Raw genomic sequence first — 14,528 nt, forward strand, 5'->3', positions numbered from 1 at the left:
TAGGTGGCTTTGGTGCAGAGGTAAGGTTACAGGTTTGGTTCTTGCCTTGCCAGCCCATGTCTCTTGGGCAAGACACTGAACTCCTCATTTCTTTTGGTGCTTGCAGGTTAGCAGCTCTGTACGGAGCAGAGCCACCATCAGTGTGTGTGCATTGGTAAATAGGGCTGTATAGTACCATAGGCCTTAATCAAGGTAGAAAAGTGCTATATAATTATACACAATTTACCATTGGGGGCTTTTGTTGAACAGACACTGTAGCAAATAGTCAGGTTTATAAAAGTTTTAGTTACCCAGGGCAATAATCAGGTGTCAGTTGGTTTTATGGCTACATATAAAGAAGGTAAATTGCTTTGTAAAAGCATTGTATATATCAGATAAATCAAATTTTGCCTTTCTTGTTTGCATTAATAAAAACCTCCTTAAAATTCTAAAATGTATGTCTTCACCAGGAAGATTTACATGGGAGCAAAGACCGTTGCAAGATAAACTATATCTGACTGGCAACTGCAAGCACCTTGTGCATAGAGAAAGTTTTTTTAGTTCAGCACTTGTAAAACTTTGCAGACTCGCCTCAAAAAAGTGTTTTTTATGCATGTACCAATTTTTTAATCATCTTTATTGCTATATTTGAAACTGCATATATAGTGAGCTCACTGCCAAAATTCAGTTTGGAGCAAAATTATGAACTGTATTGAAACTTAGGTGGAATTTTGAGGCAGAATGTTTGAAAATACCAATTTTAGTGCAACTATAGAGAATTTGGACCAAATATTTTTGACAAACACAAGTTTTTGGTCCAATTATGTAACAGTTGCAAAAATTCAAGGATTTACGGCGGGAAAAGATTTTCTTTCAATGACTTACAGTTTAATGGTTATAAGGGAATATGCATATAACTGAGCTAGTTAAAGCAGAAAATTCCTAAGTGCTCTGTATATCTTCAGCGTCAAAGTTCAATACCATTAATTTCCAATGGAGACAAACATGTAAAAATCGTTATCCATGAATCATAAAATCCTTGAACCGAAAGTAAGAGCAAGATTTTACCAATCAAGATCTTTGAGATCTGGAAGATTATCTTTAGTATTTGTAGAGGATGAGGATTGCTTGTTGAAGTTTAGTGTGCAATAATTTTAAAACTGATGTTGAAACAACATAGGTGTAAATGCTTGTAGAAATCGCACAACTTCAACAGAAACAAAGTTCTTTAATTAATTAAATCAAGTTTTTCTTTTAAAAAAAAGACCTAAGCATATAAATGAGCTTACTTCCTTTTTTCTCTGTTTTATAAAAAAGTTAATTCCATGTCCTGTGAAGCTGTAGTTAGAACAACTGGCTTCAAAGGCAGTAATCCATTGTAGCGCTGTTGAGGACAAAAAGACATGTGCTCAGCTTCATTAAATCCTATAATTAACCACAGACTGTAGCAAAAAGTGTCCTGTAGCTCTTTTGGTGTTACAAATTCTTTAAAAAAAAAAACAAGACCTTTTTCAAGTTCTGCATTTTTTTCTTTACTTCTTAATGTATTCTGTGTAACATGTATAAACTTTGCAGATCTGTTTTTTTTTCTCACCACTTAGAGATAAAAAACAGCAACGCAAACAATGAAAATAAGTTACTGATAAGATTTTCATAACTGCAGGACGTGGGGAAGCTGTTGGATAAAAATATTGGAAATTTTGCAATTAACCTTGAATGTTACCAAATATAAGAAAAGGCAAACTTTAAAAAAAAAAAAAAAAAACTTTAACCTTTTTTCTTTTCTTTTAGAAAACAACATTGACACAGAAAACACATCAGCCCTAAAATCAATTTTATTGAAATTCCTGACTGTCCAATCTTTTTGGGGGCTTGCACTACAGTGATTCACAACATAAATACTCAATAATAGAAAAACTCTTTCTAACTCAACATAACGGTTTTGTCCGTTTTCAATTTCTTTTTAATTTCTTGTACTTTTATTGCTTATACTGCACGTGTGCGAGTATGAGTGGCTGTTTTACTGTGGAAGTGGGAGAACGTGGTTCAGCTCTAAAACCTGCAACTCCCCTTTTAATTAAGTTTTAGAACAGAAAATATAAATCGGATTAAAAGTTACAGCATTTTGTTAATTTGATTGAATGAGTGAACCAAATGATCAATGCATCACACATCATATCAAAATGTATTTGGATCCATAATAACAGAACTCTTGTCACCTTTCTGCAGGTCATTAAATATGGATTGTGAGAACCAGGAGAAAGATAAAGATGGCAACGTTTCAACAACAGGGTCTTTTAATAACAGCAACACAAACAACAGTGAGTGCTACATGAATTAAATGACCTGTTAAAAAAGTGCTGACAGATGTATTAATTGGTTTTTGATGAGCCCCTAGTTCTCTTTAGATGTTGAATTTTTATCTTAAGGTTATTTGTAACATTGTTTTGTGTTTTTTTTTTTTCCTTTTCAGGCATTCAGACTATAGACTCGACACAGGCCCTGTTTCTCCCAATAGGAGCCTCTGTATCTCTGCTAGTCATGTTCTTCTTCTTTGACTCTGTACAAGTGGTCTTCACCATTTGCACTGCAGGTACGTGCTCCTTTATAGCACAGCACAAAACACTTTTATTTGTGGACTTTTCACTAAGCTTTCACATTTTTGAATCTGTAGGAACACAATATGAAACTTCTCCTCGGATCATTGATTACTGATACTGAAAACCACTAGAAACTCTATTAACCAGACAGAAACTACTGCAGTAAACCGTCATGGGTGTACTAGTCCGTCAGCTGTGCTTTTCTTTTCTTTTTTTTTAACAGTTCTCGCTACAATTGCATTTGCATTCCTGTTGTTGCCAATGTGCCAGTATCTGACCAGACCATGCTCCCCACAGAACAAGTGAGTGTATCCAGTTGTTTTCTTTGCAGAACCACTCTCCGCAATACAGCTGTACCTGCTACACATCATCATAAATCATAAACTGGGCAGAAACAGACCAAATAGAATTGAATATGCATACAGGAGCTGTCCTTCATCAAATTTCTTCTATTTTCTTTTCTAAACTAGTTGTATTTAATAGTAGCATTTGTCTTTATGTTTGATTATTTTGAATAAACAACTGCTTTCTGCCTTGAGAAGCAGTAAAGGCCAATGCCCTTGAATCTGTTTTTTATGTACTAGTTATAACTTGATCTACTAAAATACTAAAATTGTTTGAATCTAGACAAACTGAATTCTTGTTTTTATACTGAGAAAAGTTATACTAGGCAACATACCAGGGCAGTGCAAACTGTTTGCTCACTCTGCCACTGTCTGTAAATGAGTGTCTATTACTATATCAGGTGTCTAAAATCTTTCTTTTAAGAGATTTATTTGAAGAATTGTGAGGCGCAGTGGTTAGCGCTCTCTTCTCACAACAAGAAGGCCCTCTGTTCAAATCCCAGCTGGGGGACCTTTCTGTGTGGAGTTTGCATGTTCTCCCCGTGCATGCGTGGGTTTTCTCCTTGGACTCCAGCTTCCTCCCACCGTCCAAAAACACGCTTCATTGGTTAATTGGTTATTCTAAATTGACCCTAGGTGTGAGGGTGATAGTGCATAGGTGTGTGATCTGTGGTCCTGCGACAGACGAGCAACCTGTCTAGAATGTCTCCTGCCTTCGTCCACAAGTGGCCGGGATAGGCTCCAGCAGCCCCATGAACCTGAAAGGAACAAAACAGATTTATGAGATGAATAGATGAATAATTGTATGGAGCATTTTTGTATTTCTTTCTGAAAAGGTTAATTGCAGAGGCCCAAAGGGTGTGACAAATAATGGCTAAGGTGTTGGCATGATTGAATGTTTTAGTGCTAGCAACACACCTGTTGTTGGTGTTTAGTTTTTCAAAATAAGTCCCCTGTGACAGACGCTTTACCCAGAAGACACAGATTCTCTTGTTATTGTTGTTCTTTAAACGCTAATAGAGGTGCACAGTGATGGACAGTTCTACATGGTTCATATTGCATCTTTTCTGTGTGCGTTCACTTTATTCCAGGATTTCCTTTGGTTGCTGTGGACGTTTCACTCTGGCTGAGCTCTTGTCCTTCTCGCTCTCTGTACTGTTGGTGCTCATCTGGGTGCTGACTGGGCACTGGCTTCTCATGGACGGTAAGTTGCTCCAATGAAAATTCAGTGTTTGCGTAGAGAAAGCTCGTTTCGAAGTGCCTTTCCTCCATGAATCACCTCATTAAAGCCTCTGCTGAGTTCCTCCATGTAAAAGTCTCAATGAGGACAGATAGAGCTGATGTTTTGTAAGCCAGCTGCTCAAAAAGCTACTAGACACAACTCGATTGTCGTCATCTCCCTCGGGCAAGAAGGACCTTGGCATGCCAGAGAGCTAAGTTGCTTTGTCTTCTCTGCGTTCTGCCAGAAGAATGAGTTGTTACTAAGCGCCTTCATAAATCATCACTGGAATTCCGGCTGTCTGGTGCGACCAGCTCTTTTTCATTTAAATTCAAATCTGTCATTTATCAGTTATGCCCAAAACAAAAAGCCTGGAAGAAAAGCAGACTTAAATGTAGATCAACAGATTTCATGTTTTAAAAGCTTAAACATATCATACATTTATTTTGAAATGAAATTAACTTTTGTAAATTGGATTATAAAAAAATAATTGAATGATTATTGTCTACAGGATAAATTACCTTCCTGTTTGCAGATTTCTTTTTTCTAACTCTGTTTTCCTTTTCTTGTGTTTTTGTTTTTTGCAGCTTTAGCCATGGGCTTATGTGTGGCCATGATAGCGTTTGTTCGGCTCCCCAGTCTCAAGGTGTCCTGCCTGCTGCTGTCAGGTCTGCTCATCTATGATGTGTTCTGGGTAAGAAATAAACCAGTGAAACTGTAGAGTTTATATGTAAACACTTAAATGTATGCTGTAATTGCCCCTACATTCTGTTTTTGTCTAAATATACCACAGGCGGTCAGGGTTTTAATGTATTTTCTCAGTTACCATTATAGATATTTTTATTTTGATTACAAATAAAAAAAACGATTTTTTTATATATATACATGTGTGTTTTTAAATGCTATTTCTGAACACGTTTATGTCATATTTGTGCAACTTCTGGCAAGAGTTGAGAAGACGGCATAGTTTGGTGCTGATAGCAGTGGGTTTCCTGCAAGTCTGAGCAATTAAAGAAAAACGACCAGGAAATGTTTGTATTTCAACACAAAACCAACGTTTCCCGCCACGCCTCTAAAAGTAAAGGGTGCTCACTGAACCAGCCCAAACAGAATCTCAGATTATCATTCATTTGGGAAATGAAACGCTTTTGTTTTTGTTTTTTCTCCTGTCACTGCCACGTTAGAGGCTTGTTGCTAGCTCTAATCATGACTGAAGACACAAGGGATGATGTTCATAGTTGTGGTGCCTTTCAAGTCAATATTCAGTAGGGATTTTATTATACGGTACTGGGAATTGCTAGATGAAGTTCCTAGAAGTGAAATGTAATTAAAAACCATGTAGTCACTCTTGAGAATGCCATGATTCCAGTTGTGATTCATTGTTTGCTTTTATGAAACTATACTAGCTCTCCATTGGCTGTAATTCTTCTCCCCGATTATCTCTTTCATTCATTTTGTTGGCTAAATATCAAACTCATTCACTATTTTGTGTGGAACTTGTGCATCAGCATGATTGGTGGAGTTCTGCTATGCTTGAACAAACAAAAACAACAAGAAACACCTTTCACTAAGACCTGACTTTTAAGTTTTATTTTTGTTAGCATTGCATTGTCCTCCTCCCATGTGCACAATGCTAAAATGTGTTTAGCAGTTGTGGAGTTCTTTAGTCGTCTCTAACATTTAAACGGAACAAATTGCTGGGATCTAGAACATTTCTTGAAAAACCTTTGGAGTTTTTAGAATAGTTTAAAGTTGACACATCTGCTTTCTTCTTCCAGGTGTTTTTCTCAGCCTACATCTTCAACAGTAACGTGATGGTTAAAGTCGCCACTCAACCTGCTGAAAATCCAATAGACGTGCTTTCCAGGAAGCTGCACTTAGGCCCAGGGATGGGGCGAGATGTACCACGCCTTTCCTTACCAGGAAAACTGGTCTTTCCCAGGTAATACTTTTATAACAGTGGTGCTTCAAGGCTTTGGAAACCGCTCTATGATTCCTTACAAAGCATCAGAGTATGCAGAAGTTCTGAAGGCAGTCCAATTTAACAAATGAGACAACATTGTATAAAAACATTGTTGTTTTAACAAGGAAAAAGAAATCGTTGTTGATCCTGTTGCAGATGTTAGCCAGTTTCATCATTGTTGGCCTTGAACTTTTTTGCAAAATGCACTGAAAAACGTTACTTTGGGGCCCTGCAGATTACAGTGGTCCCTCGATTATCGTGGGGGTTGCTTCTAAAGAGATAATCCACGATGGGTGAAATCCACAAAGTAGGATTATAGATGTTTTAGGGCTTTAAAACCCCTCATTACACACTTTTCTCAGACAGGCATTTACATGTTGACTCTTTTCTCTGTTTGAACACTCAAACCTTCATAAGTCCAGAATTAATTAAATTAAAACAAAATTCCTATTGAAGATTTGTTTGAATGTAGCAAACTGAGCACCCTTTTTACAGGAGAAATGGCATGAAGGAGATTGATTGACAAGGTCAGCAGCCAATCAGGACACAGTGCACTGTGGAAAAAAAAAAGCATGCAATATTGTACTGAAAGAAATCTGCAAAACAGTGAGACCGCGAAGGATCTACTGTGTTGTGGGGAGGGAAAACTATAGCAAGGGACCACTGAACATCTATTAACATGTAAGAAGAATGGAAATATGTTGCATGTTGATGAAATTGTAACTTGGGCTTGAAGCACCACTGTTATTAAGAGAAGAAATTCCAACTTTTATATCCAGGTCTTTCACTGAGAAGAATCTACTGCTGTGCGCTCCTTTGCTCTTTTGATGCTTTGGTTTAGTAATGGCGGTGATTTGTCCCAACTTTTTCTTCAGCTTTTTAGGACGTAATGTACAAACAGGTTGAGGCCTCCACCTGAAAGCCTTCCTTTCACTTAGGGACTTCTGGCAGCTGGAGGGGGGGGAAAAAACAACCATTTGACTGAACACACTATTATGTGCTAGTTTTTAATTAGATCATCATCTGTGACACCCAATCTGTATGTGTTGCTATGGTAACAACATACCTGTCGGTATCTGACAGCGCTTTCCAGTCCTTAAGCTGTAGCTGCTCCAAGTCTGGATTTAAAGCTAACGCCGATGGCCCGTTTTATCATCTGTTACCCAGCTGGACCCTTGTTAGATTCTCCCAGGTTAATATAGATGCAGCAGAATTTTAAAATATCCTGTATTTAGGTTAATGTAGTGTAAAAATACAAATGATATAAAATATTCTGGTACTTTTTGGATCAATTTGAGTACCTGAAGCTTAAGGAACCATATATAAAGTGGGGCAAGTATTGAGTCAGCCACCAAATGTGCAAGTTCTCCCACTTAAAAGGATTACAGAATGCCAGAAGAACTTGTTAAACACACAAAAAACACAATTTTCATTTCAAGTGGCTCTTCAAGTGGCTCTATTTTTTTGCAAATATCCTTTGCTGTTTATCCCAGAGCCCACGCTACTCCAAGGTTCTCCTTTAGGAGCCAATGAAATAAGAATCTTTGTGGTTGTCAGTTTTTCTAGAATCTAATCAAATGAAGCTTCTCATATTTGGACAAACACTTTCAAAATAATACAGCTAGGTGCTGACTTTACCCCCTGCATGTGTGGGACCCAAACTGGCCAAGGCCTTCGGCACGTACTCCATATTCGTGGCCCTGCTTTAGCTCGCCAGTCATGAAAGAAGCCGGTACACTGAAGAAGAGGCTGGTAAGAACAGAGAATGCCCACAAGGGAGCTCATGCATCTTATCTGTAGAAGGTAAAGTGCAGAACACTCCAATGTACTTTTTAAACAATCTAATTCATCGCTCAGCATTGTACTAATGTTCCTTCAGCTGTTCTGATTAGCAAAGGTAAAATGATGACATCTTTAGAACTTGTGAGTTTATTTTCCCCTTAGATTCCTTTGTATGTGAATCAGAACATACAGTGGTGTGAGGAAGTTTTTGCCCCTCTTCAAGATGTCTTGTTTTTTTCCATGTTTGCCGCACTAAAATCTGTCCTATCATCAAACACATTTAAATATGAGTCAAAGACAACACAAGTAACAATAAAAATGCAGTTTTTAAATGATTTTTTTTATTATTAAGTGAGAAAAGAAATAAAACCGTAATTGGCCTGTGTAAAAAATGAATTGCCCTCTAACCCTAATATTTAGTTAGGCAGCAACAACTGCAATCAAGCGTATGCAATAACTTGGAATGAGTCTGTCACAGCGCTGTGGAGGATTTTTGAGCATGACCTGCCAGCATCTCAATAGGATTCAGGTCAGGACTTGACTAGGCCACTCCAAAGTCTTTATTTTGTATTTCTTCAGCCATTCCTCGTGGATTTGCTGGTATGTTTTGGGTCATTGTCTCGCTCCAGAGTCCAAGTTCGTATCAGGCTGAGGTCACGAACAGATGGCCGGATTTTCTCCTTCAGGATTTTTTGGTAGACGGATTAACTCATGGATCCATTTATCACAGCAAGTCTTCCAGGCCCTGAAACAACAAAACAGCCCCAGATCATCACACTACCACCTCCATTTTTTACTGTTAATAGGATGTTAGTTTTCTGAAATTCAGTGTTACTTTTACAGCAGATGTAATGGGATACAGACCTTCCAAAAAGTTCAGCTTTTGTCTTATCAGACTAGAATATAATTCCAAAAGTCTTTGGGATCATCACGATGTCTATTGGCAAAATTGAGACGAGCCTTAATGTTCTTTTTGCTCAGCAGCGGTTTTCGTCTTGGAATTCTACCGTGCATGTCATTTTTACAGTGTCTTTCTGATGCTGGAGTCATAAACACGGACCTTAACTGAGTTAAGTGAGGCCCGCAGTTCTTTGAATGTTGTTTTGGGATCTTTTTGGACCTCTTGGATGAGTCTTCGCAGGACTCTTGGGGTAATTTTGCTCGGCCGGCCACTCCTGGGAAGCTTCAGTACTGTTCCATGCTTCCTCCATGTGTGCACAACTGCTCTCTCTGTGGTTCACTGGAGTCTCAAAGCTTTTGAACAGACTTTATAACCTTTTCCACGCCGATTGATCTCTTTTACTTTCTTTCTCATTTGTTCCTGAATGTCTTTAGACCTTGGCATGATGTCTAGGTTTGAGGATCTTTTGGCCTACTTCATCTTGTTTCAGTGATTTCTTGATTAGAGACAGTTAATCTATGTTTTTAGCAGAAGGGACAATCAGTGTTTCACACAGGACAATAAAGTATTTTTTCCTGCTTAATAAAAAAAAAAACATTTGAAAACTGCATTTTCTATTTAGCTGTGTTGTTGTGTTGTCTTTAACTCATATTGAACTGTGTTTGATGATGGGACACATTTAAGTTTGGAAAACATGGAAAAAATAAGAAATCTTAAAGAGGGGCAGCAACTTCCTCACACCTCTGTAGTAATTTGGTCGACCACAAACATCACAACAACGGCGAATGACGTCACTGCCTCCTGCTGCTTCAACCTTATTTCTGCTCTGTGTAGTTCTACAGGAAGTCACTTCTCAATGCTGGGAATCGGAGACATCGTAATGCCGGGGCTGCTGTTATGTTTCGTCCTGCGTTATGACAACTACAAGAAACAAGCTAATGGTGAAGTACCGGGACCGGGTAACATGTCCGGACGCATGCAGCGCGTCTCCTATTTCCACTGTACCCTCATCGGATACTTTGTTGGTAAGCAACCAATCAATACATGCAAAAGGTCACAGTTATTGTCTTAAGCATGAAGTGTATTTCTGGAGGTCAGTGGCTTTAGATCCTTTCCAAACTAGACTTCTTTCTGGCCCTTTTTAGAGCTGTTTTTGTTTGTGTGCATCCCTTTAGGACTCCTGACTGCCACCGTGGCTTCTCGGATCCATCGTGCAGCTCAGCCTGCTCTACTCTACCTGGTTCCCTTCACCCTGCTGCCTCTGCTCACCATGGCCTACCTGAAGGTACAAGAACATTTACTAAAACAGAAAAATATGTGCACCATATATTAGTAAGGTTATATATATTACTATATATTAGCAATATATATTGTGTAACTAGCCACTAGAAAAAAACGTAACTATCAACCGGTAAACAGGTGATAATTAGTCATGCAAGAAAGTTTGGTGACAGTAGAGGTAGTGTCATTAAAACTATTCAACATTTGTGCTCATTTGTGATTCATATCTCCATTCAATTTCATTGTATTTAAAATTCATCAAAACTAATGAGGACTTTCTTTTAAAATTGTTGTTGTAGCACAAACATGTTCTTAAGTTTTCATGACAAACTTTAATCAATGTAACCATTTATTAGTTTAAGTAGATTTAAAGAGATTATTGATTTTTCTTTATTTTATCACCTTTGCTTGCACTTTGTAGACGGTCCTTTGGCAGCCATCTCCCTGTATTTCTCATTATAAAAGAAGTTATTTTATTAAGGTTTTTGTGTGCATTAGGACAAACTAATAGAGACACTTGCTTTCAGCTTTAAACATTTACTAAAAGAGTTATTGAGCCTGGAAGCTGTGAATATCTTGTACCCAAATGGTTTTGTTCCTCAAACTGGTGCTGTATTCTGTTGCGCTTTACGACGATAGAATGTCACAATCCGTTCAAGATACGCAGACTCGAAATGATAAGCTTGAAATATACCCATCACTGATGGATATATTAGTAATAAAATAAATATCTGATCCCTGATCGGGATAGAAAATCCAATTTCGATCTAGGCTCAAACGGCGTGATCAGACCCGACCTCTCGATGATCAGATCAAGACATCCCTACTGCTGTATGATTGAGGGATTCTTCTATTTCCTAACTCTGATTTGGTGTTGACAGGGGGATTTGCGGCGCATGTGGTCAGAGCCTTTCCACACAAAGGCCAGCAGCTCTCGCTTCCTGGAGGTATGATGCACCTGGAGATGAACAACCAGCGCGGAGAAGACTGCTGATCTTTTCCCTTCACCATAGGGAAGGAGACAGGGCACACTCAGTGAGGCCGTGTCGTCATCACTTGTTCATGCTTTCCACTAAACTTCTGTGAACCCCCCCCCCCCCCCCCCCCCTTCCCCCAGAAGGACACTGGTGTGAGGATCAATGCCCCAACATGGCTCATCAACGGTCCCCGCATCGTCGCTGTTTTCATCTCCACGCCCCCTTTTTCTGTTTATGTTCTCCTCATTAGAGCACATCCTGTCTGTGCCGTTTTTGATCTGGTCCCCGCCCTGTCTTCTTTTTTCTGTAAATCATCTTGTTCCCCCCCCCCCCCGTCCCCCCCCCCGTCATGGTCGGTGCCACTCATCAGGCCTCCTTTTTTTTTTATAAAAATTTTTTGGATCTCCTATTCACCTGCTTTCCACAACTAAGCTCAAAGACTAGGCCTCCTCTCTCTTTGTGGACTTACGGTTGTGAGACACCCCGGGGGGGTTTATACATATTTTTTTAAGAGTTGTTGTGGTCCTTATACTTAAATTTGTTGAACCGAATGAAGACAACTGGTTGGTGCCCCGAAGCAGAGCGACACACAGGAGAGGAGGGCTCCTCGTTGTCCACCGTCCTCCTCCTGTTTTCTACTTCAGTTCCATCTCCTCCCTGGCGGTCCTGACGCCCCCCATCCTCCTCCTCTGTTCATCTGCTGTCTTCACACACACACACCCCTCCCCCTCTTTACAGAAAAACTATGTATTTTATTTAGAAAAGTTTTATTCTTGGCATATACAGAAATGATGCATTATAAATGGTTACCCCCCCCCCCTTCAGAAAAAAAGACGGGTTGTGGGGTTAGATTCTATTTGTATATATGTGTACACATGTATTTGCGGTATCTTGAGTTTGTATTTGTGTTAGGAAGCATGTTGAAGCGGGGTGGGAAACTGACGCCAGCCATCAGCTGGACTTTGGTGAAATGACTTCCAGTCAACAAGCGAGTGTCCGTCATTCACAGGCTGTTTTCAGGCGTCTGTTTGTTTTTTGTTTGTTTGTTTGTTTTAATAGGAGGGAGCATTGTTGATGGTGACTGACAGTTTCCTGCTCCTGTGTACAAATGTGTGTGAGTGAGTGTGAGAGCGAGAGAGCGAGCGGTTTTTAACTCTGTTCCTTTGAATCGTGTCCATGTGGGAAGCGGTGACGCCGGTCAGGTTTGCATTGAGCAGTTCCATCCCAGGATGTCACACCAGCCGAACTGGAATGCTGTGTGTCTGCCTTTAAGAAACAAAGAAGCTTAACAGGAGCCTATTTTTCTTTTAATTGGTTTCTCTGCAGAAGGCAAAAACAGCAGTATTGAGCATTTCCCTAGTGTTGATTTTTCGGGGTGAGTCTGTTTGGCTTTGATACGTCGTCATTCGTCGTCCTGATAAAACAGTTGCTCACATCTTAAATTTAAGCCCAACTTTGGCCACAAGAAACACTAAAGGTTCAAAAAAAGATGTAGGTTTTTCGGGGTTCGAAATATGCTTCACAACATTTCAGTTCATTAAACCACGTCTCAATTTTCTAAATGTTAGTGCTTCACCTCGGCTGATACCAGCTGAACATTTGTGATGGTGTAAATTCAGGGTTGGGATGTATGGATTTCGTCTCCACATATAGTTTCTGCTTGGACCTCTGGAGGGGGAATCCGTCTTGCCATTTCAAACCCTGAAATTTGAGCGTGCAGTGAACCCAGCGGATGTTTTTACTGTTACATTTGGTATCCAGCAGTGAGTGCACGGCAGAACACAGACGGTGCCGTTACCTGTCTTTTTTTTTCTTTCTTTTTCTTCTTCCAATTGTATTTTTTTTTTTTTTGCTATGTGGCCATGCATGATAAATGTACAGTGTATGATTTCATAGGTTGCATTAACAGGGCTGCTGCAGTCCTGAGCTCTGCTGGCCAGCGCAGACGCACTGGATCTGTGAGCTCGCCACTGCGCCACAGGCTCAGAACGGTTGCAGTCGGCACCGACTTCACAGACGGACAAAAGGCTGATCTGATTACCGTCAGGTTTCCGACCTCAAACATCAGAACTAATCTGACGTGGAACCACGAACGCCCTTCACCTCTTCATGGACATGGCAAGAAATTGTAAAGCTGTATGCATATAATATTTTATAACATAAGATAACATATTATATGCATATATAATATGTTTGTGTGTATATACATATATAAATAACAGGTGATGATCACATTGATGAAGTTTTTTTATAGAAAATTGTTTTATTTTTAGCCCCTTCGTTTGTATTTTTGTTTTCTCTTACGGTTTTTTTTCCCCCCTCTTCCCCTCCACCAGCAGAGCACTTCAGCTCTGTCGGTGCGTTGATATTATGGCTGAATGGATTCTGTATAGAGAAATGGTGAATAAATAAATTAAGAACTGTGTAGTGAAACATGGATCCTGAAGCGCTTGATCTGAACCAGACTTTTAACCCTTCTTTCTTCATCAGTTCCTCCTCCTCCTCCTTCAGGATTCTGCTGTAAATAAACATGACTCTAACTGTAATGACTCTCTCTTTCTTTAACCTTTTTCTTTTGGAAGTTTCTTTTTACGCTTTTGAGTTGTTTGGTCGAATCTAAATAATTGAAATTTGGAAGAATTTGTTGAATAAATGTCTATTTAAGGTAAAGTAAGGGGACTCTCCTGGCCATAGCTTATTTGCTGTAAACAGAGGAACGTGAAAATTAATTGTGTTCAAATTTTATACTGAATTAGAGAAAGCTCCAATCGTCTGACCTAAAATCAAAATTCAATTGTCACAACATCTTATGTAGTCAAACAGTAAAGTGCAAAGATCGGAAAAGTTAAATGGCAGAAAAACTTTAAAATATCAACGTTTTTTTTACAGTATACATGCATAAGCAACAAATACCAGAAAAATGTAGTGCAGTGAACGCATCATCAACAATAAACCGTTATTTGCGTCAGCCGTTAGACTGTTGAGTGGTACGGTAACAGTCTGCTTCTGGGGCAGCTCTTCATCGCCTCCACAGTCTGATGTGGATGAGAGGTGGTGCCCATGATGGATTTCTGTTTTCCCATCATCCTCCTCTCACCCACCTCCTTAAAGGGGTCTAGATCAGGGGTCTGCAGCCTGGTGTAAAGAAGCCACATGCGGCTCTATAGCTTTAGGAAAAGAATGCTAATGATTTAAATAAAAAATGGGTTTGGTTAACTTTATTTTATTTAGTGATGGTTTAATATTAAAGTAAGCTTCAAGAACATATTATCTTAAGGTAAATAATTGCTCATGTATACTTTTGTTTTTCTTCCTTAATGTTTTCATGTTTGTATTTAAATGGTAAAATTAAAACAAGATGAAGATTTTACCACAGTCAAAATGTAGAAAATACCATACTTGACTTCCATTCTTTATCCAAGTATGTTTGCTGCAGCAAAATGACTTTTTTTTGACATTTTATTTAAAAAGGAACTTCTGTC

The 14,528-nt window shown here is 39.1% G+C and overlaps 1 protein-coding gene across 1 annotated transcript in view; it reads left to right on the forward strand.

Moving 5' to 3' along the window:
* Nucleotides 1–13,592, forward strand: part of sppl3 (signal peptide peptidase 3) — a 31,284-nt gene extending 17,692 nt beyond the window's left edge. The window contains exons 3-11 of the mRNA XM_004074817.5: nt 2,209–2,300; nt 2,453–2,572; nt 2,803–2,881; nt 4,015–4,127; nt 4,730–4,836; nt 5,921–6,084; nt 9,623–9,813; nt 9,964–10,073; nt 10,951–13,592. Coding sequence (XP_004074865.1) covers nt 2,209–2,300; nt 2,453–2,572; nt 2,803–2,881; nt 4,015–4,127; nt 4,730–4,836; nt 5,921–6,084; nt 9,623–9,813; nt 9,964–10,073; nt 10,951–11,022 — 1,048 coding nt within the window. The 3' untranslated portion in view covers nt 11,023–13,592. The remainder of the gene's footprint in view (nt 1–2,208; nt 2,301–2,452; nt 2,573–2,802; nt 2,882–4,014; nt 4,128–4,729; nt 4,837–5,920; nt 6,085–9,622; nt 9,814–9,963; nt 10,074–10,950) is intronic.
* The last annotated feature ends 936 nt before the right edge of the window (nt 13,593–14,528 follow it).

Source organism: Oryzias latipes, chromosome 12 (assembly GCF_053564925.1).
Source record: "Oryzias latipes strain Hd-rR chromosome 12, Olatipes_Hd-rR_3.1".
In the NCBI taxonomy this organism is placed as follows: domain Eukaryota; kingdom Metazoa; phylum Chordata; class Actinopteri; order Beloniformes; family Adrianichthyidae; genus Oryzias; species Oryzias latipes.